General features: G+C 42.0%; 1 protein-coding gene across 2 annotated transcripts in view; it reads right to left on the bottom strand.

Annotated features, from left to right (window-relative positions):
- Positions 1-27,626, bottom strand: part of SNX29 (sorting nexin 29) — a 412,861-nt gene that overhangs the window by 299,552 nt on the left and 85,683 nt on the right. For both annotated transcript variants that reach the window (XM_075285780.1, XM_075285781.1), the window contains exons 12-13: positions 20,144-20,207; positions 18,669-18,797 (exon numbers count right to left, since the gene is read on the bottom strand). In XM_075285780.1, coding sequence (XP_075141881.1) covers positions 18,669-18,797; positions 20,144-20,207 — 193 coding nt within the window. The remainder of the gene's footprint in view (positions 1-18,668; positions 18,798-20,143; positions 20,208-27,626) is intronic.

The raw sequence follows: 27,626 nt of genomic DNA, 5'->3' as shown, positions 1-27,626 counted from the left end.
TAACACCACCTAGAACATCAATGGGGTAGTGAGGGATTCAAAGGATAAGGCTTACTTTGTTTTCTGTATTATCACTTTTCTTTACCCCAACTGATTTGATCAACCTCTTTTATGTCTAAAATATAGTTATTTTTGGCTTAAAAACATCTTTTTCCAAATGCCTTTCTTAAGTGTTTTTCTGCCTTTGGTTCAAAGTAGAATGTCTACATGTAAATGGAATAAAAACAGAACTCTAATCTAGCTGTGTATTTTCTAAGATTCATTTTACAAATGACACTTCTGCTAGTAAAGCGTTTCGAGGATTTCTCTCGCCCTAATTAAGGTTCTCCTAAAGGCGTACTGCTCTGTTGTCTATACGTTGATATAGATTTTTCTCTGCAGTTACCTATGCGGGATAGAGATCCTCCACTACTTACCATTCTTCTTCAGGCATAATGTTTCTGTATGCGCTACCTGCAGAGCTGTGAGCTTTCTACCGATTCTCATTTCATTTTTTTCAGATGTAGTTTATTTTGATTTTTCTTGTTCCTCTGTGTATTTCCCCTGAGCTCGTCTTTGTCTTTCTATCAGGTAGGAACCTACCCATGCCGCTGGCATAAGCTAATTAGCTCGGCCTTTCCACAATCATCAATCTATTGTGTAATTTTATTCTGTGCAACCACAAGGCTGATGAAAATCACAAACCACCAAAGGTCACTTTGTTATTATTTTACAAAAAATATCTGTGTCTGCATTTTCACGCCAACTCGCCACTTAACAATCTATGTTCCACTGGTGAAGCAAACCGAAAAGTTGTTTTACGGAAACTTTATTGTAATTTTTTTTTTCCCCAATGCAACTGAACATCTTAAAGTCATTCTGACACTAGTGAACGAATTTCCATTATAAAGCTTTCAGTTACTAAAAGCATTTCGCCAGCTGATCCCTGAGTTGTCTCCATCTGGAGGATACTTTCTTAATAAATTATCAAAGCCAGACCTATTCTATTCAAGTCTGCTAACAAAAAAAAACCTGAAAAACTGGTAAAATATGCATTTATTGTTCCTTTTAATTAAGGTGTTATGCCAATCATAAAACAACTTGTCAGAAATTAATGGTATAAGGGAATTTAAGAAACTGTAGAATATATCTTATTAACGAAAAATCCTTTGTTCTTCAGGGTTGGGGCTAAGCTACTTGTAAAGAAGTAAGGAAGTCTAAAGAGAGAGAGTAAAGGAAGGAAAAGGCCGAACGTTACTAAGCTGTGATAAACTTTGTGGCTTTTTTTTACTCTAATGTAATGAAATTGCCATTGAGTCAATTCCCAAGTGATAAATTTGTTGCTTAAAAGGCTTGTGCTGTTATGGACACTTATCACCTATTCATAGGATGGGGAGAGGTTTCCAATTTCTGGGGGCCAGATCACTGAGTACACCAGCGATGAGGAGATCAGGGTACTGTGCTTTATCACTTGGGGCCCCTAGTAATCCGGAGGATGGAGGACTTTTAGTCTCCCTAAATTCTCCTTATGAATGGAGTGCCAGTGCACTTATATAAATAGTGTTTCATTCACTTCGATAGGGCTGTGGGTGCTGCCGGAGATTATAGTCCCGCAGCCCCACAGAAGTAATTAGAACAGTATGCAAGCACACTGGCGCTCCAATCACAAGGAGGATTTAGGGGTCTAAAAGACCCCCATCCTCTGGATTACTAGGGAACCCGACTGTCGAGACCCAAGTGATCAAACACTGTACCCTGTCCTGTGGATAGAGCAGGGGTAGGGAACGTACGGCTCTCCAGCTGTTGCAAAACTACAACTCCCAGCATGCATACTGGCTCTGCTGTTCTGGGAACTCCCATGGAAGTGAATGGAGCATGCTGGGAGTTGTAGTTTCACAGAAGCTGGAGAGCCAAAGGTTCCCTACACCTGGGATAGAGGATAAGTGGCTATAAGTTTCCAAATATACTGCACATCAAAGACAACAAGCAAAACAAGTTACTAATAATCCAACAATGACCTGGTTAGCAGACGCTAAGCACTCCCAAGCTTTTGTACAAAGCCAGGGGCAAAACAGGGTGCACTTGGCTGATTGGGGACCCAGGTTACACCCCAAATCTAGTGTCAGAAAATAGGTGCACTTGAAGACTAAGGACCATAAAAGCAAGCAAACACATGGTATCATAAAAGCCAAGTCAAAACCAAGAGAGCACAGGAGTTATCAAAATGAATACAGAAGAATAAAGAGTCCAAGCAATGGTCAAGTCCAGGAGATTATGGATAAGCAGGAAAGCAGGCCAAAATCAGTAACCAGAGAGGCAGCATAAGACCATGAAGTTCTAAAAACAAAACCAAATAACAAAATTTAATCACAAATATCTGACAAGTCTAAATGCTAGGATTATATACCCTGCATCAAGCTCAGGTATGGGCGAGGCAGCACCCTGATTTGTTTGCATCTCATAGCTTTGGCTGGTAGTTTAACTGGTAGGCATGGCAACCTTAAAGTGGATTAGATAGATATAAACAGGAGATGCAGAAGCACAGGTACTGGGATACCTAACAATGCTATCTAGCAAGATAATTCTCTACAACTATACAAAATAAGGAAATGAATGAATTACTAACTAGAAGCAGTCTCCCTACTACCCTCTCCATAGACTTCTGTGTGAAACTAGATATGAATACAGGTGCACTTAGACTTATGAGACTAATTAAAGTGAAGGAGAAGAAAAGTAGCCTAATAAGTGGAGAAAGAAAGTTGCTTTTTTAACTAAAATGTCTAACAAATTGCTTATATTCACCTCTACTATGATTTCTGAAAAGTGGTTTTATAATTTGAGGTACACTTTACATTAGTGATGTCCAGCTCATTTTCACTGATGGCCACAATAGGATTATGCTGGTCTTCGAAGGGAGTCAAAATGTCAATATATATTCTACACCAGGCATGTCAAACTCAGGGTACTCCAAGGACCACATGAGTAACAAGAGGTTGTTGCGAGGGCCGCACACAGCAGCTAATGTCACACACGAATTTTAACAGCAGTCATGAAAACAAGATATGAAGTAGTAATATGTAACAGCAACATATATTTGCAGTGCGCAACAGCAACTAATATATTTAACAAAAATACAGCAATTAAAAACTAAACATTTATTTGCTATCATTTTTTTCAATCATTTTTAGTGTTTTGTCCTGAGGCTTGACAACTCTTTGTGCTAACAATTGTTGGTATATCAGGCTGAAATGACAACGCAGTGCCTACTTTGATCAAAGATGATAAGTGGTGATCAGTCAGCCTTGTTCTCTGAGAAGATTTTGTTAGTTTCATAAAAGAAAATAACTGTTCGCAAACATAGGTTGAACCAAACATTGCCATAATCTTTGTGGCAAACTTTTTAAAGTTGTTAAACTTTTCAGGAAGGTATGAAAAGAAACCAGGTATTCCCACTTCAAGATACTTTGCTCTGAGTGTAGATCAGATTGTATTTCTAAAAGCTCCATCTGCAGGCTTTCTTCTGCCTTTGCAACATCAAAGGTGAATGGTGCTGAGAATAAGCCTAAGCACACAGCTTGCCAAAATGCAGTTAATGGTTACATACAGGAGGGCCACTCACTTGCTTGGACTTTGCCTGTGCGGCAGTGGGTCCCTTCTTCCTCAGCACGGTCACAGTATCCCAGTCACTCTCAGCCACGACTCTTCCTCCACTCACAACAAAACTGACATAGGTGCATCAGCAGCCACGCGAGCCGCAGATGTACAAAACTCACGATCAGCACTTCCGGGTTGTCAATCATTGGCCCATATCCATGAATATGACCTGCTTACGTGATCAGCAGCCGACCAAAGTACACACACGTTATGGATTGACACGAAGCTAGTTGGTCGGCTGCTGATCACGTAAGCAGGTCATATGCAGGGATATGGGCCAATGAATGAAGAGCCGGAAGTGGTGATCGTGAGTTTTGTACATCTGCGGCCAGCACAAAAGTCTCAAACTTTGTCCCTAAAGTTTAGAGACAAAGTTTGAGACTTTTGTGCGGGCCGCAGATATGCCTGTAAAGGGCCGCATGCGGCCCGCATGTTTGACATGCCTGTTCTACACTATTACCACCGACACTACCACAAAACAAAGTTTTTTTCTCCACAAACCTTTATTCATTTTACTTTAACCTGCCTTCCCACTGCATCAATTTTTCTTTTGTTGGGCGTTATTTCTCAATTCCACCTGGAAAACTGCCTGATGTGAAAATACAGAAATCTGAGTCCATCTGTCAAGATGCCCCCCATTCCCTGAGCTGAAACAGCTTCTGTAGAGTCCCCAAGTGAGATACTTTGCAGGCTGGTGTGTAACTACTTCAAACTGCATGCCAAGATGGCCTTCACTCTCTGACCTGATACTGTCCCATCTGACTATTACTGCTTCAACCTCAGAATACCTTGCGGGCTTATGTGTAACTATTTTGTGTAACTATTTTGTCTGTGCACACCAAAATGACTCATGGTCCAGGACTTTGCAACGTACTTACAATCTTCCAGTTCTTAGCTATACGGGTTTTCGCAGATGAACAAAGATACAGAAAAAGCCTCACTCCTCCATATCAGCTACTGCAGCACCGCACAAGCAGTAAGGGACACTGGAGTAAACAAGTGGAAAACATAAATATATATTTATTGTGGGGAAGGTAGCGTGGTATAATCAGTGGTGTGGACCCAAACAGTCAAGATAAGGACACAAAAATATGCAGCAAACTGGCTTATTTACAAAAAAAAAAAAAAAAAAAAACAGGAAAAATAAATAAATCTTAACTTCAGACACAAATAAGCAAAACAAAATACAGCCTTAACTTCAGGCAAAAATAATACAAATTCCTGTTCGTCTGAGAGACTAACTCTACAGAAGTTATAACCTAACTATACGTGTGATTTACTATCAGCCACACGAAAAACAATCAAGCACAAATTGGTCTCACCAGGCTCAGGGTTACAGGACAGACCCGGTCACTTCCTCTCCTCCTACGATCTGCCCTGAAATGCAGGCTCAGCAGGCTTTTATTGCCAAATAATGAGGCTATGACCCACACCTGGGACTGAGGCCTACTCCAGACCCGCACTGGACCACACATAAATCAGGAATCTGGGGCTGATATAACGTGAGTCCAGCACTTTGCCTTTCACTTTAAATCACTGTATCACTTCCGTGCGCTTTTAGGCCCTGGGAGATGTCTTTTGCTATAAATTGTACCCAGTGACATCAATACTGTCAATCTTGCAGACAGGAACACCTGTTATATTGCTTCTGAAAAACAAAAGCTTGGAAAATTGGTGTCTTGCAATAAATGTCATCTCAGATGGCATCATTTAGCTCTTCTAACCAGATAGATTTCTTTAAAAAAAATCCACAGTCTTGTCATGTCTTTAGACTTTTGTCACAGAAAGAGGACGGGATTGACGATAGTAAAAGAGACATGTTTTAGGACCAAATTCTCCAGGGATTCTGGCTCAACGTTTAAATACAGTGCTGGGTACGAATACACAAGCTATAAAATGCTTAGTGCTGCAACGAAAAACCTCTGATCCTGGCAATCCTGGGACTAGGTCGAAAAAAATTATAACAATTCTTTAAGACAGTGCATGTTTTCAGGTACAAGGAATGAAACCAAGACTCAGTCTCTTCTTGAAGTATCAGAAGATTTGAAAAATATATCAATACAGATCTTTAAGGGGTTAGTTAGAAAGCGACCTTGTTTTCTAGACCTTGAGAAACGCTGATCCATAAATGACCCGTAGATTCTAAATACAAAAGGTAGTCAGGCGATCAATGGTGCAAGTGAAGGCACATGGGTTCAGCTGGAGAATTTGCCCTACAGTATCTCCATATGACTCAAATTGACTTGCATGTGCACATAAACAGTAAGAACACTTCAGGAATAGAAGTGTTAATAGTTTATTTTGTCAATTAACATTTAAGTGAATGAAGAAAAGAGAAATCTAAATCCCATCAATATTTGGTGTGAATTCCCTATGGAAGAGGAGTCCTGGAAGTGATGATACGGCCCCCAAAGAGCCCTGATCTAACATTATGCAGTCTGTCTGGGATTGCATGTAGAGACAGAAGGATTGGAGCAAACCAACATCCACAGAAAACCTATGCTTGGTTCTGTAAGATGGTGGGAACAACCTCCTGCCGAATGCCTTCACAAACCGTCTTTACCCTACCTAGAAGAACCAATGGAAGGAAAAGAATGGTCACACCAAGTATTGATGACGAGATGTACACTTCTCTTTTCTTCATCCACTTCATTTTGTTAATTGCCTAAAATGAACTATTAACACTTCTATCACTGAAAGCATTTTTACTTTACAGCATTTTTACCACACTCGCCTAAAGTTTTTGCACAGACTTGTATATTTCCACCTTTTGTTGCCATTTGCCAATTATTAGGCATTAGACATTCGTACACAATCTGTAGCCATTTCAAAAGTAAACAGCAAAGAAAAATATAAGAACCTGTTCCAAAAAACTGTCTAAACATAAAGGAAAGAATCAATCTGATGCTCATATTAGAAACCATAGAGACAAATACAATATGGCCGTCAACAATTCAAATAAATAGTTGTCAATGCATTATAAGGACAAATCCATTCCATTAATATGTAAGATAGTCTCAAAGGGGCTCTCTATTAGGTAACCCCCACACAGGGCATATTCATAGGGGACGTCTTTTACTATGATCGATTTCAGGCACACTGGTTGTATGAGAAATGGTGAACAAACTAGAATGACATTACTGTCTGGTCCAAATGTAGTGATCATAATATATGAGAGCATTGGAAATTTGCATTGTATATACAGTCAAAGTAATTGGAACTGGAGTCAGGACTTTGTAAACATCAAAGTGTCTGTTGCTAGGGCCACTTGGTAATTTATTGCACCTAAAAGGAAGGGCTTTTATTCTTCGGAAGATCAGATGGCTATGAACAGGCTGCAAAAGCACACATCAATGACTGTACATAAACTCCCCATTACGACAGCACACTGATGTCTAAGCTTTTACAGAAACAGATGCTGGCCAACAGCAGGCGCACCCCAGAAATTGTGACAACTAACTTTCCTTGAAATTGAACTGTAAATTGAGCTGGTACACTCTTGCCATATGGGCCCACGAAAATACAGCCGAGAAGGAAACTCATGTCGCCAGGTCTGAGAAAACCTGACAGTTCATTTAAAGAAGGCAATACTATGTAAAGAAAAAACTCTGGAAGGAGACAATACTCCTCACACTAGACTTCTGTATGTAAGAAGAGGCAGGAAGGAGACAATACTCCTTATACTAGACTCCTCTATGTAAGAAGAGGCAGGAAGGAGACAATACTCCTCACACTAGACTCCTCTATGTAAGAAGAGGCAGGAAGAAGACAATACTCCTCACACTAGACTCCTCTATGTAAGAAGAGGCAGGAAGGAGACAATACTCCTCATACTAGACTTTTCTATGTAAGAAGAGGCAGGAAGGAGACAATACTCCTCACACTAGACTCCTCTATGTAAGAAGAGGCAGGAAGAAGACAATACTCCTCACACTAGACTCCTCTATGTAAGAAGAGGCAGGAAGGAGACAATACTCCTCACACTAGACTCCTCTATGTAAGAAGAGGCAGGAAGGAGACAATACTCCTCACACTAGACTTCTGTATGTAAGAAGAGGCAGAAAGGAGACAATACTCCTTATACTAGACTCCTCTATGTAAGAAGAGGCAGGAAGGAGACAATACTCCTCACACTAGACTCCTCTATGTAAGAAGAGGCAGGAAGAAGACAATACTCCTCACACTAGACTCCTCTATGTAAGAAGAGGCAGGAAGAAGACAATACTCCTCACACTAGACTCCTCTATGTAAGAAGAGGCAGGAAGGAGACAATACTCCTCACACTAGACTTCTCTATGTAAGAAGAGGAGGGAAGGAGACAATACTCCTTATACTAGACTCCTCTATGTAAGAAGAGGAGGGAAGGAGACAATACTCCTTATACTAGACTCCTCTATGTAAGAAGAGGCAGGAAGGAGACAATACTCCTCACACTAGACTCCTCTATGTAAGAAGAGGCAGGAAGGAGACAATACTCCTCATACTAGACTCCTCTATGTAAGAAGAGGCAGGAAGGAGACAATACTCCTCACACTAGACTTTTCTATGTAAGAAGAGGCAGGAAGGAGACAATACTCCTCACACTAGACTTCTCTATGTAAGAAGAGGAGGGAAGGAGACAATACTCCTCATACTAGACTCCTCTATGTAAGAAGAGGCAGGAAGGAGACAATACTCCTCACACTAGACTTTTCTATGTAAGAAGAGGCAGGAAGGAGACAATACTCCTCACACTAGACTTCTCTATGTAAGAAGAGGAGGGAAGGAGACAATACTCCTCACACTAGACTTCTCTATGTAAGAAGAGGAGGGAAGGAGACAATACTCCTCATACTAGACTTTTCTATGTAAGAAGAGGCAGGAAGGAGACAATACTCCTCACACTAGACTTCTCTATGTAAGAAGAGGAGGGAAGGAGACAATACTCCTCATACTAGACTCCTCTATGTAAGAAGAGGCAGGAAGGAGACAATACTCCTCACACTAGACTTTTCTATGTAAGAAGAGGCAGGAAGGAGACAATACTCCTCACACTAGACTTCTCTATGTAAGAAGAGGCAGGAAGGAGACAATACTCCTCACACTAGACTTTTCTATGTAAGAAGAGGAGGGAAGGAGACAATACTCCTCATACTAGACTCCTCTATGTAAGAAGAGGCAGGAAGGAGACAATACTCCTCACACTAGACTTTTCTATGTAAGAAGAGGCAGGAAGGAGACAATACTCCTCACACTAGACTCCTCTATGTAAGAGGAGGAGGGAAGGAGACAATACTCCTCACACTAGACTTCTCTATGTAAGAAGAGGAGGGAAGGAGACAATACTCCTCACACTAGACTCCTCTATGTAAAAAGAGGCAGGAAGGAGACAATACTCCTCACACTAGACTTTTCTATGTAAGAAGAGGAGGGAAGGAGACAATACTCCTCATACTAGACTTTTCTATGTAAGAAGAGGCAGGAAGGAGACAATACTCCTCACACTAGACTCCTCTATGTAAGAGGAGGAGGGAAGGAGACAATACTCCTCACACTAGACTTCTCTATGTAAGAAGAGGAGGGAAGGAGACAATACTCCTCACACTAGACTCCTCTATGTAAAAAGAGGCAGGAAGGAGACAATACTCCTCACACTAGACTTTTATACACAAAGAAATGCTGACAAAATAAGTTTATGGCGGAACCAGATTTTTTTTGTTGTTGTTGTTTAAGATTAAAATAGATCCACATAATCTCATATTTTTTCATGTTAGGAGCTATTTGGAAAGAAAGCTCAAAACTTTTTCATTTATTTCTAATGCTGTGCCAGTCCACCTTCCACTATGTAGCATTCTTACCAGGTTCACATCTGTGCATGGGGCTCCGTATTTAAAAGGGGCTCTATCATTGGGAAAAGTCATTTTTAGTTAAGCACATCCTTGCATAGCCTTTAGAAAGACTATTTCACACCTACCTTTTGTATGTAAATTGCCTCCGTCCATTTTTATTCATATGATAATGAGCTTCCAATCTCAGCAAAATCATTTTCATAGATTAGATAGTTACTGATATATATCTGATTGAAGTACGCTCTCCCAACCCCCACCACCCAGCCTCAGCTCCCCTGCATTATTACAGCCCATACACTCATATAGTGAAACAAATAAGACAAAGAACACAAGGAGAGAAAGTCTCTTCTCAGGCAGTGACATCACATCCATTGATCACATGATCATGCTGCAAGCTCAGTCTCAATCAAATAGAAAGGCCTGAGCTGCAATACCAAGTACAGTGGTGTGTATGTTTTGTAAAGAAGAGGTCACGGCAATTTATTTTTTAGTTCCGGATAACGCCTTTAAATGTCTCTGATCGCACGCACTGTTGTCACACGCCTGCTGTTTCAGCTACAGCGCCCACTCATCTACTGAGTAAGCGTCATATTTAAAGTCCTGACATCTACTACAGCAGTACAACTGATGTCCGGAAAGAGATTAAAGAGGACCCCATTCCTGACATCCCAGATAAATACTATTTTTTTTTATTTTTTTTTATAGTAGATACAAGTATTTACTATTAGAAGTATCTTTTCATAGAAATCTGTATTGTGCCGATTCTCTCTTACACCTATTAGAGATTTATTAATAAATTGACAACTGGATCTTACCATTCCCCTTGTCAAATAGGGTGCCTACTGAATCGGCTGTGATAGGCGCGCAGTGCACAGACTGAAAGACTTTCTATTGAGCCCTTGTAATGCCGAGTAGCGGTGACTGGGAAAGGCACAGATGAGTTCTTTGGTCCCTTCAGATCTACAGTCATTGAGGTTCTCAGCACTCGGACCTTGACATATCAAAACTTCTCATGCCCCTATAACATGTCATACGTTTTTGAAAGCGTTTTCCACATTATATTCCTACTGAGAACTACACCTGTGCAAAAAAAAATAAAAAATTCTAAACTGTGGATATAAGCAATACATTTCTGCTGATCCCTACAAGCTATAAAATCCTTCTACTGACATCTGCACTGTATCCCATGACCTCTACCTTTCCATTGATTTTAGTTAACTCCACCAGTCTGTCTTCACATATATTCGATAATTTAGCAGAAAAGTCATGTCTGACCATCCTGCAATACAATTATTGTAAACATGAAGAAATAAATGTATTTTCGTAATCACGGACTCCAGACAGTACACAGAGACATAAACTTTCTATTTGCAGATGTGCCATGCACCGAGGGGAAATAGGATCCGGATTCATTAAGTGAAGATCCGTTGCGGTAACTGAAGGTTTTGTGTCAGCCAGGCAAGCAATGTTTTTCAATGAGCAGACTATCTCCATGGCGTGGTCAGGTTGAAGGAAAACAATTACAGTGTGGAGAAGATTAGCAATGAAGCGTGTTTACCTTACTCAGTGTAAAATATTCGGTCAGGATTACTTTATTGACTTTCTAGCAAATCTTTTACATATAAAAAGTACTGGGAAATGGGCAATAATTGGAGAGAATCATTTCAGTACATAAACTACTGTGCTGTGTCGGAATGAGGCAGACATAATGAATGGTAATATTTTATATTCGGACATGTGATCCTATAGTCGTGTATGTGAACTAGCATATTATTTCATAGAATACTAACAATTTTTCTATACACTAAAATTGATATTCGGTACAAAATGGATCTTGGTTTCAAAGTGTATCTCTTGGGTCAAGTAACATTTCAAAATAAGCTTTTCCTGTGGATACAGGAGGAATAACATCATATCTGGCCATTATATGCAGGCTCTACTTGTCAGTTATCCATGAGCTAGCTGAGCTAATGGGTGCCATCTAATAAGATGCCATGATATCTCCCACACTTCACACCAAAGAAAAAAATTCTGCTCTCTCATCTCAATCACATACAGGAAATCAACAGCAGCATGGGAGATAATATGCAGCAGTATTGAACAGTTTTGCTGTGAATCTCCTAGAACACTTACTAAAGCAGCAGCGTCCTTGTGTATCTGTTCCTCTCTCATTCTCTTCACAGCTCTTCCCTCCTTTCCCCTCTAAATAGACTTCTATATGTATCATCTAACCTGTTCTCGGCGAGATGAAGATCCATGGATTGCTTATTACAGCTGATAAATGAAAAAAAAAAATGCAAGGAAATAGGAAGTGACACCACACTGGACAACCCTATAAATATAGGGACAGACCAAGAACATATTTGTTGAAGGAAGTAATGGCTGCAACCAAAAAATACTCATTTACACGTCTATTTTTACACTGCTATCCTGTCTTCCATTTAGGACAACAAAATTTTCAGCCAAGTTGAAACTGCATCTCATGGTCTGCATTGATTTTAATAGGATCCAATAGTTCCGCTATTTTCAACCACGATAACAGTGCTGCAGACTACATTATTCTTGCCCACAGAAAGACTGATGGAAAGCCAGACACAACTGTTGAGCGGTGGTGTAATCGGAAACTAACACAAACTAATTGCCATTTTTAGAACAGTTTAGATCAGTTGCAGCACAAAGAAAATCTAATATATATAAAAAAAAACAAAAAAAAAAAAACGGCCAGTGTGAATTTATCTAAACTCTTTGTTTCCTATAATATACAGTGCCTTACAAAAGTATTCGGCCTCCTGGGAGATACACCAAACATGTGGAAGAAGGTGCTCTGGTCAGATGAAACCAAAATCGAACTTTTTGGCCACAATGCAAAACAATATTTTTGGCGTAAAAGCAACACAGCTCATCACCCTGAACACACCATCCCCACTGTCACACATGGTGGTGGCAGCATCATGGTTTGGGCCTGCTTTTCTTCAGAAGGGATAGGAAAGATGGTTAAAATTGATGGGAAGATGGATGGAGCCAAATACAGGACCATTCTGGGAGAAAACCTGTTGGAGTCTGCAAAAGACCTGAGACTGGGACGCAGATTTATCTTCCAACAAGACAATGATCATAAGCAAAACATAAAGCAAAATCTACAATGGAATGGTTCACAAATAAACGTATCCAGGTGTTAGAATGGCCAAGTCAATGTCCAGACCTGAATCCAATCGAGAATCTGTGGAAAGAGCTGAAAACTGTTGTTCACAAACGCTCTCCATCCAACCTCACTGAGCTCCAGCTGTTTTGCAAGGAAGAATGGGCAAGAATTTCAGTCTCTCGATGTGCAAAACTGATAGAGACATACCCCAAGCGACTTGCAGCTGTAATCGCAGCAAAAGGTGGCGCTACAAAGTATTAACGCAAGGGGGCCAAATAATTTTGCACACTCAATTTTTCAGTTTTGTCTTTGTTAAAAAAAAGTTTAAAATATCCAATAAATTTCCACTTCACAATTGTGTCCCACTTGTTGATTCTTCCCCCCAAAAAATTAAGTTTTTATGTTTGAAGCCTGAAATGTGGCAAAAGGTTGAAAAGTTCAAGGGGGCCCGAATACTTTCGCAAGGCACTGTAGTAGTATCTGCAGATATGTAACCCCCTATATACTCATCATCCAAATATCATATTGTCACCAAGGTTACATGGACATCACGTTTTGACAATGCATTAGGCACCATCACAATAAGGATTTAAATAGAAGATTAAAGGGGTTGGCCACTTTCAGACCATTATTGAGAGACAAATGTTATGGTTTGTACAATAAATAGATATACAATTTCCCAATATACTTTCTGTATCAATTCCTCACAGTTTTCTAGATTTCAGCTTACTGTCATTCATTCTGTTACTTCTAATGCAGGGGTCTCAAACTCGCGGCCCGCATGTGGCCCCCCCGAACAATTTTGTGCGGCCCGCACAAGCCTAGGGACGCCGGATCCGAGTTGAATACATTGCGAGATGATTATATCCACTAGCCGCTACGTTCCGGCTAGTGGACATATAGGCGCGATGTGATGACGTCACATCATCACATCGCGCCTACAGGTCTATTAGTGAAACTGCAGAGCGCGGCGGGGGAGCGTTGGATGGTGAGTATAAGTGTTTTTTTGTGTGTTAAAGAGGACCTTTCACCATTTTGCCCACAGGCAGTTCTATATACTGCCGGAAAGCTGACAGTGCGCTGAGTTCAGCGCACTGTCGGCTTTCCCGATGTGGGCCCAGTGTGAAGAGCTTATGGTCCGGTACCTTAGCTCTTCTATGGTCAGAAGGGAGTTTCTGACACTCGCGCTGTACTGTGGAGCGGGGAGGAACTGCGAGCAGAGGGAGGGGGCGTTCCTCCTGGCTCTCACAGCACAGCGCGATTGGCTGTGCTGTGAAGAAGGACGTCTCTGACTGAGTGTCAGAAACGCCCTTCTGACCATAGAAGAGCTACGGTACCGGGCCGTAAGCTCTTCACACCGGGCACAGATCGGGAAATCCGACAGTGCGCTGAACTCAGCACACTGTCAGCTTTCCGGCAGTATATAGAACTGCCTGTGGGCAAAATGGTGAAAGGTCCTCTTTAAACATTGAGGTGGAATGAAGGGGCTCATGACACTGGAGGCAGACGAAGGGAGGGGGGAGAACGGCATGACACTGGGGCAGAAATGGAGAGGACATGAATCTGGGGTCAGAGATGGGGGGGGGGGACATGAATCTGGGGTCAGAGATGGGGGGGGACATGAATCTGGGGGCAGAGATGGAGGGACATGAATCTGGGGGCAGAGATGGGGGGACATGAATCTGGGGGCAGAGATGGAGGGACATGAATCTGGGGGCACATGAAGGGTGTATATGTAACTGGGGGAAAGATGGAGGGGGGACATATAGTTTATGGCTGACTGTAGGAGGATTATACAGTGTGGGGGCACATGAAAAATGAATGGGCAGGGTCAACATAAAAGTGGGTGGAGCTAAATTTGCCGCGGTGCGGCCCGCCGACTGGCTGGGATCTTGCTCTGCGGCCCACATGCTGAGTTGAGTTTGAGACCCCTGTTCTAGTGGATAAAACTCTGACCTTGGTCATGTGATTTACGGTCCATAGTCATGTGATGAGGACACAGGTGCACAGCTGATTCCCAGGCTGATGTCTGATTACTGTGCTGTGACTATAACGAGCGGCACCTGTGGCAAATTTGAATTTTTGTGCAATTTTTGCTTGCAATCTCTGTTTGCAGCAACTTTGCATGAAGGTGGTTGTATATATGAATTATTAAATTATGTTTTTATATACAGTATGCTGTGTAATATGAAAAAAGTTAGATTTTGGTATCACAGTCACAGTTTGGTAGGTGCAGTATAGCTTTTATTTATAATAGCATTTATTTGCATTTTTTCATAAAACATTCACTTTAAATCAAAATTGCATGAAGGTGCCTGTTCGTATACAGTACCAAGTGGCATTGAGACAATGCTGCAGGTGTCTACATTAAAAAAAAAAATATATATATATATATAGGTATGGGGGGGTTGGATGCTTTTTTTAATGTTGCAATTTAGCTTTGATTGATCCATCTCAAAACTGTGAAAATTGCTCTGGCTACTGGAGGTGCAAAATTTCCAGAGACTCTTGGCAGTGAAAGGGTTAAATGCAAAAAAAAAAAAAAAAGTATGGTCTACTACGCTCTCGTTTCTGTGTTCAATAGAAATAAAAAGGACAGTTTTTTTTTCCTGAAGACTGATCCCTATGCCCTTCTGCTGGCATCCGTTTGCATCCATTTTACGTGATGTGAATGTAAAACGTGCATTCTCTCAAAAAGCATCATCAACAATTATAGTCCTGATCACCTCGCTTACCAGGATTAGTCTCTCGACAACTTCATTTGCATGACACGCTCTGTCATTTACATGCCTTCTCGCCTTCTAATTGTCCTATTATTCTTATTACTTTCATTGTAATGCATGTTTTATGGTACAAATAAAATTCTTAGACTATAGATGAGCAAGGGGCTCAGTCTCCCTAAATAAAGTGGGTTCAACAATTGACAGACTACTGATACCCCTTTAATATGCAGCAGACTGTGCAGGGTTAAAGGTGGTCTCTAATAGAAGATGTGTGCTTAGTAGAGAACTAGGTGGAGATGAAGTGAAAACACTAACCTTTCCTTTACAGCGGCTGAATGGCCGGTTTAATGTTTACGCTGAAAAGATCCCTTTGTGGCCCTTTGCTCAGTTTTGTAACATTTCCACTTAAAGATCATGACTTTATACCCTGAGCTCTTGAGTACCAAGACACTTTAAAGCAAAAGGATATAAACAATAACACTTAACCTTCACATTCAATGTGTTGAGTTCATCCAAGGGAGAGCAATCCATACTACTTTTAATTAAAGGGATATTTAAAGAGATATTCCTTTAAAAAAAATGAATATAGTGTGCTGCTTGGATATGTCATCCCTTTCTGAACAGTGGGGGTCCAAACCGATCCTGAAAATGAAGAAGCCTAAGTGCTGCTGTAGCATTGCATCACCTTCTAGATCAGGCATTAAAGGGGTTGTCCTGGAATTACAACCTCGCTGCACTACATCTCTATGGGTGTACCTAAGAGTATTCTACAGAAGTGGTTAAAGGGATCTTCCAGGAATAACGGTACTTGGGCAGGAGGCCAGGTGAAACATGACCACAAAAAAAAAAAACCATCGACGTCACTCAGATACTTCACCATTTCCTTTCCTTAGGCTGTTGAGGCCACTGATCGACATCAGCAGTCACATATAGCAAGGACTTCTGCTGGGAAAAGCCCCAGTGCACATTGGCGCTAACGGCAGTGGCGACACCAGAGTGCCGGGAAAAGGTGAGTATGCTTTTTTTTTTTGTTCCATCTTCCCCGACCTTCTGCCTAAGTACTGTTATTCCTGGAAGACCCTCTAACCACTTCTGTAGAACAGTTTTACGTACACTCATTGAGATTGAGTAGAGGTTTCTTATTCATTGTAGATTTGGGTGGATTAGAAGTTTACAATAGCCCAGACGAGCATTTGTGAACAGCAAAGTCTATATTTATTTCCACAATTTGGAGGAGATCTATAGACACTCTCAGAGACAGTCCGAGTGATCTACAGCACCTTAGGTTTGCCATGCCTCCAATAAAGAAACTTCTCTGGGGTGTAATTTGGCCTCTATAGGTAATTTTTTTTAAGGCTCTCAGTAAGAGGAGTCAGTTACCAAGGTTGTCTCTGTGGAAGAATATTCATTTGTTTTTACAAATTTACAAATGAGGTATTACACAACAAAGATAGAATTACCGTATTTTTCGGACTATAAGACGCACTTTTTTTCCTCCCAATATGGGAGGAAAATGTGTGTGCGTCTTATAGTCCGAATGCAGCGTGTGCAGCGTCTGTGTCCTGTCTATGAGAATCAAAAGGAGAGCAGCACGGTGCCTGCCTGGTCTGCCCCTCCTTCCCTGTCTGTGTCGCGTCATTGCAGGAGCGAGATATGAGAGGCAGGGAAGTAGGGGCGGGCCAGACAGGTGAAGGAAGCGTGGTTTCAAGCTTGCCGAGAAAACCACGCCTCCTTCTCCCGTCTGGCCCGCCCCTCCTTCACTGCCTCTCAGATCTGGCTCCTGCAATGAAGCCACACAGACAGGGAAGGAGGGGCGGGCCAGACGGGAGGAGGAGGCGTGGTTTTCTCGGCAAGCTTGAAACCACGCCTCCTTCACCCGTCTGGCCCGCCCCTTTTTCTCTTCTTGCATAGCTTCACTGCAGGGTGTCTCTTTCCATCCATGGATGAGATTATATATATATATGTTCAAATCACCCCTATATCCCTAGAATACATATAAAACAAAAACATTACTGTTGAAACACATACACATTTGGTATCCCTGTGTCCGAAAGCCCCAGATTCTATTTACATTGGTGAAATATTATATTATTAGGTTATTAAATATTTCACCAATTTTTTTTGCTTAAAATTTTTTTTTTCCCTATTTTCCTCCTCTAAAACCTTAGTGCGTCTTATAGTCCGAAAAATACGGTAAGTCTAAGATCAAGAAGGGGTCATTAATGGACCATTTCATTATGCCTGTGGTAGTTGGCTGCTAGTTGGACCTGTGGACAAAGGAATGTGGAGTCACTTGTTATCGGGCCATATCTATAGCAGGACCCCTACTGATCTTAGAGTCAATTCACACAACCATGTGCAGGCTGGGAAACATGGTCCATGTGATGGCAGCATTTCCTAAAACCACCACAGTCTGTCTAAACTGTAATCCACCTATCAGTGATTTATGATGCCGTCAGTTCCAATACACCTGATGCTATGCAGTCCCATACTCATATGATACTGTGAGTTCAGTTCAGATACTCTGTAGTCCATCCAAAAAATGCAGTCATTACATAAACCATGTTTGCCAGTGTAAATAAAGCCATTTCACTACCTCTTAGACATTAGAAGGCGGCAGCTGGTCTGTCCATGGGGTTCTACAGCTGAACCCACAGTGATCACTGGTCCGGCTTTACATTAAGAAGCGGTAATCTTCATGAGACAACCACTGTGATATTACACCAAAACCTGAGATGTACCAAGAGTCTTGCACCTGATCGAATATAAATAAAAAGAGAAAGTGCAGGCTCCACAATACAACCAGTTTGAGAAGTTCCATCAAAGAATCAACACAGAAAATGTAAAAAGTAAGCGAGGAGACATAATAACTATTGTTTTCATGATGGCCGACAGTTCAAAGCCACTATGGAAATAAAAGAATTGTTTAGATAATAATGCACTTTCCTGTCCACCACCCAGATTTATCCAGTGACTGCCATGAGATGAAATTTAGGAATACAAATTTCAGTAAAGAATGACAACATATGGTAAATTCTCTTGTATTTCGCTAGAGTATGAACATCATCAATTGTATAACTCTCCAAAGAACAACAAAAACAAATCTACCACCTAGAGGACGTGAATGGTACTGTAAGAGTAAACGTCTTGCAGACAAAACTTATGCACAAATAACGATTAAGAAAAAGTACTAAAAAAGTTGAGATTCTGCCCAGAATAGCCATGTGTTAATCCTTCTGCAATTAAGTGGCAGGAACTGTCCTGAGCAGATCAGTCATTAACTCCAAGGCCTCAAACCCTTTTGATATTTGCTGGAACGGTTCCCTGGCTGAAGCCTCCTACCTTGCCAAAGCTTGGATTTTCGCTGCATGCCGCTCCTCCTGTTCTGCCACTTTCCTCCTCAGGTTGTCAATTTCCAGCCTGAGTGCTGAAGAATGTTCCATCTCTGAATCAAGCAGGTTTCTCAGTGATCTGGAAAAAGAGAAAACCATCTGCCACATCTTGCAAAGGCTGCCATTCCTCCAAAATGTTTGAGAGAGGAGAAAGTAGTTTTAACTCAGATAACTTTATTTAAAAAAATAATAATAATAATAAAATGGTACTATCCATTATATTACTTTTTTTAGTTAGTTTCTCTTGGTTAGTTTTAGAAAACATGTGAGAGGGTGTGTAAAAGTGCAACTGCATTTCTAAAATATAATAGAGGTGCAAGATAACTATCCTATGAGCTCCATGGATTTAGACTGGTTTGATCCTGTAACCACTCGAAGCTCTCTGCCTACCTAAAACAAAGTTAAGAGGATATCGTCACTCCTTAGGGAGAGAACACCATATAGGTGTGTGGAGACTTATTAAGCCTTTCGCACTCCACTTTGCAAGGGACCATGGGAAGAATATGCAAATCTGTCTTCCATGATGGAATTAGGAAGTCAGGTGCCTCAGTGTTGCAAACTAATAGAGGGCGCTCACTGGAATGTGCAAGCCTGTCTTCCCTGAAGTAATTAGGAAGACAGAATCTCAGTGATATGGCCCAATAAAGGCTGCTCCAATATTCTTCCCATGGTACTTAAAACAAATTAATACTATTGAGATGTCGGGGTGTTGGATTTGATGGTCAATGTCTGGATGAAGTGTATATGATCTCCAGGTCTTTGCATGAGTTTCCTCCTAATCTTCTACTCTCAATCCACTAAATAATACTATTGCAGAGCTGGGGTCCTGGATTTGAAGGGAGATGTCTGGATGAAATGTATATGATCTCCATGTATTTGCATGGGTTTTCTCCCAATTCCCTGGCTCCTTTCCCATATTGGGTTCATTGGCTTCCTATGAAGTTGGTCCAAGTGTTTGAGATGGAGAGATTATATTGTTAACCCCACAAGGCATGTGAATTTTGACAATCTCTGTACAGTGCTGAGCAACTTCTTGTCTCTATTCAACGATAGAATATAAAATACTGTGAGCTCTGACACCTGTTAATTCTCTGCGGCACTACATAGTAGTACCTGAACCCTCTTGGGTACAGCGGCAAAAGTCAATAGGAAAAATCTACAGCATAGCCTCCAGAGATAAATAATCTAGTAATGTAGAGAGAAATGCCTTAGGAGCTCATATTCAACTCTGTACATGGGAATTCATAAATTTTCATTTACTCCTGTGTAACATCTGGCTGTTGTATTATCTTATACTGAAAAATACGAGACCTGAAAAACACCGCATCGACGCCCTGTGAGAACCCAGCTTGACTTGTGGTCAGCAGACACAACAGGTGAAAACACTGACATTTTGTCACATTAACAATGCTAATTAAAACCTACGCATTTTGCTCTTCGAGTTCATCTTTCTGGTTCATCATAAGAACAACAGCTTGCCGAAGTTCACCTAAAGAAATACAATAAACAGCATTTACCATCAATTTACAAAGAGATGTTTACTCCAATACATGACATGTAGGCGTTTCATCAGTTGAGGAGAAGGGAAGGATGTTGGAAAAAAAAAAACTTTAGAGAAGGCAACGCGATTCTGGCCTGTGCGGCTAATGAATTCATTCTGTGTTCATATGTAAATCAAGCATCCGCGTCACTGAATAATCCCATTTCCAATTATAGGCTTCATTTCTAATATCCTATGTCATATCATGAAAATCCTATTCCTGGCTTCGACTTCACTGAAAAGTTAAAAATAATCAGTTCACATGGCACTCATTTCTTGACTCCCTGCCAGCCTGTGCTATGTGTAGTTATGCTAAAACAAACCTGTTTCTTCTTTACGTGCCTGTCATCCAATTCTCAAAATGGAACACTGTGCTCATCTGTATGGGAACAGGAAGTCGCCTTCCTAAAAAGTGCCATTTACAGACACGCCACTTTATTTATTGCAACACCTCTGATAGCTTTAATACTTGAGATATCAGCTTAGTGGCAGGCAAATGAAATTACTTTCTACAGATATGGAGATTTGTACACGGCTGGCGATGCGCCTTTAATATGTGCAGCAGGTTAACATCTGTGGCTTGGTGCCATGTGAATTGTCCTTGGTATTAAGGTTCATGCATAGAGCCATATTCTCCATCTGCATTGATAAGCAATACGCCATTCACAGAAATCTATGGGCCGGTACTGCACCTTCAGTTTCAACCAAACAAATAAAACGTCCTATTTCTAAAGCGATGCAGAATACGTTGGTGCTAAACAAGTAAAGGAAATAAATATACAGCAAGGCCAATTCCATCAGAAATCAAGTTTGCCATATGATATGACACTGGGCATATCGCTACCACACTAAAGGTTATTATCACGCTTCTGCTATCCCATATACCACTGACACCCAACCAGATTACATCCCTACCATTAAGAAGCATAAACAAGAGGCATTCTGTATTCTGACTGAGATTTATGGACTGCATTGCCTTCCTAGTTTGTGAAATAGCCTTGTGTTCTCTGCTGTATGTCACTTGCCTTGCATGGTTCCAGCACTGCGTACAGTTGTTAAGACATTATTTCCTTTAGGCTAAGGCCCCACACTGCGGACATTCAACTTTTTTGGATTTTCCTGCGTTTTTTGGAGAAAAAGTCAGGAGTGGATTTAAAGGAATCCTTAGTTAGGCCTTAGCCTAACTATTTTACTCCTCTGTTCCTACTGTAGCCCCGCTAGCTCAGACCACAGCTCTCCTGCACTAACCGTATAGTAGGGTCATATTGCTACAGCCAAGGACTACAAAGCTAGGTTCTTGTGGCGGAACTTTTGTGGCAGAAATTTCATGGTCCTAATAATTCCACTTCCCCTTCATTTCAATGGGAGACAGATGCTTCATTTACCATTATCTGATTTTTAAGAGTCCTCCTCAATAATCAGGCAGATTCCTCCTGAAGCTTCCATTGCTGTGAAAGGGAATAGAAAGTCAGCCTGCTGCCAGCAGTAAGATTTCGACGGCTCCCAATACAAAATCCACCATTTGAACCTAGCATAAATGGTAAATTATTCTGCCAAGCCATGCCTGATAACTGAGGTTCACACCTTCTCCTGGGTCATGTTCCTTGTGCTACTGTACCTGGTTCAGACTCCTAACTAATCTTAATGTTGATTTTCATTTTACTCTGCACATAACATCTGTCTCTTGTAGTACTTGTTGTTCCAGCTCAGACCTTTAGCTACATATCAGACTATGCTTCTGCCCCATCTGATGGCCTGTTACAGCCTGACCACTCTCCTGGTGATGATCCTTGGCTCTGTTTGTCAATACTTTACTACCGCTCCAACACTACTGCCACCAATCTGTGTTTATTCTTTGGACAGTAACCTGGGATTACACCTGAAGAAAATTCTATACCTCCTTAGAAGGGTTAAAACCAAGGGATCTCTTAGACTCATCATCTCAACAACAAATGAATAATGGAGATCTAAACCCCATCAATATTTGGTGTAACAACCCTTTGAGTGCAAGTATACCTAGAAGAATTGATGGAAAGCAAAAGGGCAGTCACACCACACATTAATGGGGTTAAGTTTTCTCTTTTGTTCATTTACTTAATAGTTTCTTTTTGACAGTTTACACATTGAAGTGAATAAACAAGAGAGAAATCGAAATCCAATTGATATTTGGTGTGACCAGCATTTCTTATAGGTACACTTAGACAATTTTTGAAGAAACTTGGCAGGGAGGTTGTTTAAACACCTTGTAGAACTATGCACAGATCTTCTGTGGATATAGGCTTGCTCCAATCCGTCTATCTTTTCATGTAACCCCAGACAGACTGGATGATGTTGAGATCAGGGCTCTGTAGGGTCCATGTCATCACTTCCAGGACCCCTCCTCCAAAGGGCGCCCGCACCAAATATTGAAGTGATTACATTTCTCTTTTTCATTTTTAGTTGACAAAAATAATCTATGAACACTTCCATTTATGAAAGCATTCTTACATTCAGCACTTTTCCCCAAACCTACCTAAAACCTTTACACTATACTGTATATATTTGCATAAGGTGTTGCATGTGATACTTAAATAGCATCTCCTTGCACACAAATATAACTTTACTAGCTGCTACCTGCGACTTCGTCTGCGGTGATTGTAGAAGTGTGTAAATCGAGTCGTGGGTGAAATTTTACAATCGGGTTTGCACGGCGTTAACGCCGTGTACACGCGACCGTAAACACGCACCTTAAATAGCGCGGCGCAAACGCTCCCGTAACGCGGCGCTCGGTGTAAAAATAAGCACCAAATTAGCGCCGCGTTACGCAGTGTGAATGGACCCTTACACGTGTATTTGTAGACGTGTATTTTCAGCAAATACATGGGCGTTTAGTGGGTGTGAAAGAGAGCAGGGGGTGCGCTGAATAATGCAATGCATTGCAATAGTAATGTATTGCAATGCATTGCCTAATAGTGTGAGTGTATGCAGGCATAATGTTTAGTTCAGTTACTAGAGTGGGGGATTTTGGAGGCGGGGATACGTAATGTGTGTGTTTCACAGTATTGTTTTTTTATTTATTTTTTTATTTTAATGCTAATGAGGTTTACAGGCTGCATCCAGCAGCTTGCAAAATAATACCGTTGTACACCAGCAGGGGGTGTCCTGAACAATGCAATGCATTGCAATTGTAATGTATTGCTATGTATTGCATAATAGTGCCAGTGCTATTGCAGGCTACGTAGCATAGCCTGCAGCAGTCTGGACACACTGAGCTGTGTGGGAGGCGTGGGAGAGCTAGCGGCTGCTATAGGAACCTTCGCGGCGGCAGCCTAGCCCAGTGTAGGCGGCGGAGATGAGCAGGAGGATGCCTCCGCGCAGCGAGGGACAGACGGGAGCCGCGGGACAGGTAAGAGAAGGCGGCGGAGGACGCAAAGTTGGCAGGAACCGGAGACATGACTGGGGTAGCGCAGTGTATGCGCGATTGTGTAAGGGAAGGGCTATGGCGGGCGTACGGCTACCGGCCACCTGGCAGACGGAAAGTGCCGGCATGCGCGGTAGTACAAGGGGGTATGGCGGCCGAGAGCAGAGGCAGTGTGAGCGGTGGTGTGCAAGGAAGCGTCGGCTATGGCGGCCGGTTGCCATAGGAACATCAGTGGCATGGGCTGTAGCAAGGGGGGTGAAGTGAGGTGCAAGTGACTGTGAGGTGTGTTTGCGGAGGAGAAGTGGAAGGATAGGGCACTGAGGGAGAAGGGTAAGGTTATTATGGAGCATCAGGTTTTGGCACAGCGGAGTACAGAGGGCAGAGGTCCTGGCAGTGTTAGAGTGGTACGTGAACTTACCAGTGTCGAGCTGGTGGATGGATCGTGCAGAGGAAACAGCAGGGAGGTGATAGCGGCGTTGGGTACTGTTGCGGGCTGGAGGCAGGATTTCGTGTGCTGCGGCCTAAGGTGGAGGCGCAAAATGGTGGTGTGCTAGTAACACGTTGTTTATTTGTGTAAAGTGCGCATGCTCCTGTGAAGCTAGTGGAGTAGTGTGGTGGGCGGTGCCACGGATCCTCCCAGCGGTGGGGGTCGGCAAACATGGCTGGTCCGGAGAGTGACAGAGGTAGGGTCCTGCAGGATGGTGAAGGTGAGGGTGAAAGTGGGAAAGTATATGTGAATGTGAGTGTGTGGGGTTAGGGGCTAGGCTGTAGGGGGTAATGTGAAGTTTAGGGGCTTGCTATGGTCCAAAGTGTGTGAGATTGCAGAGATGGTGATGTCAGTTTGTTTTTTGTGGGGGTCGTGTGAAAAACGTATGTGGGTTATTGTGTTCAAAAGTAGCCTATTGCGCAATCGTGTGTATTAACTATGTTTGTGGAAAATTTAAGCCAAATCGGTGGAGTGGGTTTTGTGTGATTGACCGCCAAACATCCGAACATCCAAAGTCACAAACCCACAAACATTTCACATTTATAATATTAATAGGATTCCAGTTAACCTTGATTCCCAATTACATTCACTACACATGGACACAAGATGTTATAAGATTGTGGAGGCTGCAGTGCTGTGTGATGTCAGTCCCATGATCACAGGGCTTCAGATCCAGCACAACGCACAGCATATAAATGGATGTGCAGACTCATCACTCCTACCTGTGACTTCTCAGACATTTTAACTTTTCATTTGTTAATGCCAGGATCTTGGCATGGGACCGCGGCCAGACAATAAGAGCACTGCTTAGGGCAGGAATCATTCTATTACTGTACTCACCAGTAATGTGGTTTTCTTAATCTTATTAATAATGCATACTGGACTGAATGTTATGCTGAGCTGAACTTTCTATCTTGGAAAGCTGACTTTTATTCACATTACTTCTGTATCTATTATTTACTTATTTATTGCAGAGCTGCATGTCTGAAGCCCATGGGCTCAGCCTAGTCCTACCAATATTTCTAGACTATAAAGAAATCCCTACAGACCAAGCAAGAAGATTACTGACTTGTATAATGGTAATCTCATCAAATACAATGTAGAAATATATATAATGTGTGATATAGTGGAAACATATGGAATTAAATTATAATATAATTGGAAAGGTGTAGCAATGTCTGGTCAAGGGGTCACATTGTCTTTCCATGACCAACCAGGAACAGAGGCTATTGGTTCCTCCAGTCTGACATCTGGCCTGGTCTCCTGACTTTGCCTCTGTTACGCCATCTGAATTTAATGCTCCGGGTTAATCTTACAATTCTGACCCATGGCTCTGACTTCCCTCAGGATCTACATATTTACCATGTACCACTACCAATAGAAGGTTATGTTGAGATCAAAGTGCAGAGAAGGGCAACCAAAATTATTAGGGAAATGGGTAGATTGAAGTACAACGATAGATTAACAAACTCGGGGTTATTCAGTTTAGAGAGGTTATTTCACTTTTCTCAATGGGACAATTGGCATGAGCCTCATGGGGTTTGTTTTGCCTTCCTTTGGATCAACACTGTTGGGGAGTGTAGGGTTATAGGTTGGACTTGATGGACTGATGTCTTCATTCAACCTCATCTACTATGTAACTATGTAACTGGAGGACCAGACCTTTAAAACTGATGGAGAGAGATGATGTGCAAAGCAGTTACAACAAACTTAGGTGAATAGTCAAACTAGCTGTATGTGTGTTCCCCATACTCGAGAGACCACTTTAGGGTCTATATTATTCAATAGTAGAGGGAAGAGTTTGGAGAGTATTCAATGCTGAGGATCCAAAACACTTCATTGTAAGAGAACATCTAGGGACACATGTGCCAAACATAGACTAAAGCTCCTTTTATAGGTCATATGAGTAATATCACCATTTATCTAGGCACCTATCAACTGCTTTACTCCTCACCTATCTAGCACTTTCTGCAGTTTTGCAGGATCACAGCTACAAACTCTCTTTAAGTCCAATCTAGCTTTTGAGTAGGGGGAGGGCTCTCCCTGACAAAGAATAAGAGACTCTCAGACTCTGCCCCTCCCCTTAGATCTGCATACGACTTAAAGGGGTTGGCCACCCTTAAGCTGAAAAAACAACAGTGCCCCAGGCAACTCAGAAAGATGGCTATAGGACAAATGTGCTGTAAAAATGAAATTTATCTTACCCGTTCCCCATTAACATGAGATTTTGCAGTGTGAGCTCAGCCGGCCTGTGTGGGTGGGACATCAACAAACTGAAAGTGAAACTCCTGCATTCCAGTGCTGGAGCTGAGGCGCATCACAGCGCTGCCCACACATAGGATGTGATCACACAGTTTCAATCACCTCAGCACCTCCGACTAGCAGAATGCGCTCAACACAGGGCTAAATCCTAGGGGGTCCTGTGCAACTAATAGCCGCTGAGGGCCACTATGATTCGTCCAACTTGAATGGAGCCCCAAAACACATTCTTTAGTGCTAAATTCAAATGGACTAATCAATAAAATGCCAACTGAAACCTTCAATTACAATAGGGTTATGACTAAATACTATAGTCGGCAAGGACCTGCTCAGTGTGATTTATTTCACCATTACTGGTTAGGACTTTTTTTTTTTTTGCCCCCTAGTGGTCAGGTCTTGAAATGAAGTAGTATTTAGCCAGCACACAGTGAAATGGCTAAATCCCCTACTCCAGAAGGACCAGGTCCTCACCAGTGACAGTATATGTATACAGCCAGGCCCTCCCTCACCAAGTCCAAACTCCAAAGAAAAGTTCAAATTCTTATGACCCCCTTGTAAGATACCCACAGGGAGGAGATAACTTGTGGCATATAGCCCCTGTAAGTCAACCCCCGCACTGCTAGAAATTATTTCACCAATAGCCATATATTTCCTGTGCACCTGCAAACAAGCATTCTATATCTCTCTAGTGAACCCCCATAGTGTTAATAAGCTCTCAACAGTTCAGAACACCCAAAACAAGTTTCACACAGCTCCTCATGTGTCTTTTATGGCCGAAGCCCAACATGGTGGTAACACCACGGCAAAAACTGCAGCATATTCCAGAGTTTCTTTGTGCCTCTCATGCAAACTTAACACAGATCTGAAAAATTCCTCCATTCTTCATGAGCCTCTTGTGCACCGCCAAACCCCTCTTCCTGAATGTACCTTCAGTGCAAGGAGCACACACAAGCACCCCCAAGCTCTCCACGGGCCCCTCCACCATGCACCGCACATCTCTCTTCCATAGTACACCATGCACCCCACCATCTCTCCCCCAACAGTACACACTGCACCCCACATTTCTCCCCACATTATACAATGAACCCCACATCTCTCCACCTCCACACTACAATACACACCCTACAACTCTTACCCCATATTTCACCATGCACCCAAGATCTCTCCTCCCCCGCCACAGTACTCCATGCACCCTACATCTCTAACCCCCACTACACAATGC

Source organism: Leptodactylus fuscus, chromosome 8, assembly GCF_031893055.1.
Source record: "Leptodactylus fuscus isolate aLepFus1 chromosome 8, aLepFus1.hap2, whole genome shotgun sequence".
Classification (NCBI taxonomy): domain Eukaryota; kingdom Metazoa; phylum Chordata; class Amphibia; order Anura; family Leptodactylidae; genus Leptodactylus; species Leptodactylus fuscus.
The sequence above is the reverse complement of the archived record's forward strand: the minus strand, read 5'-3'. Positions and strand labels throughout refer to the sequence as shown.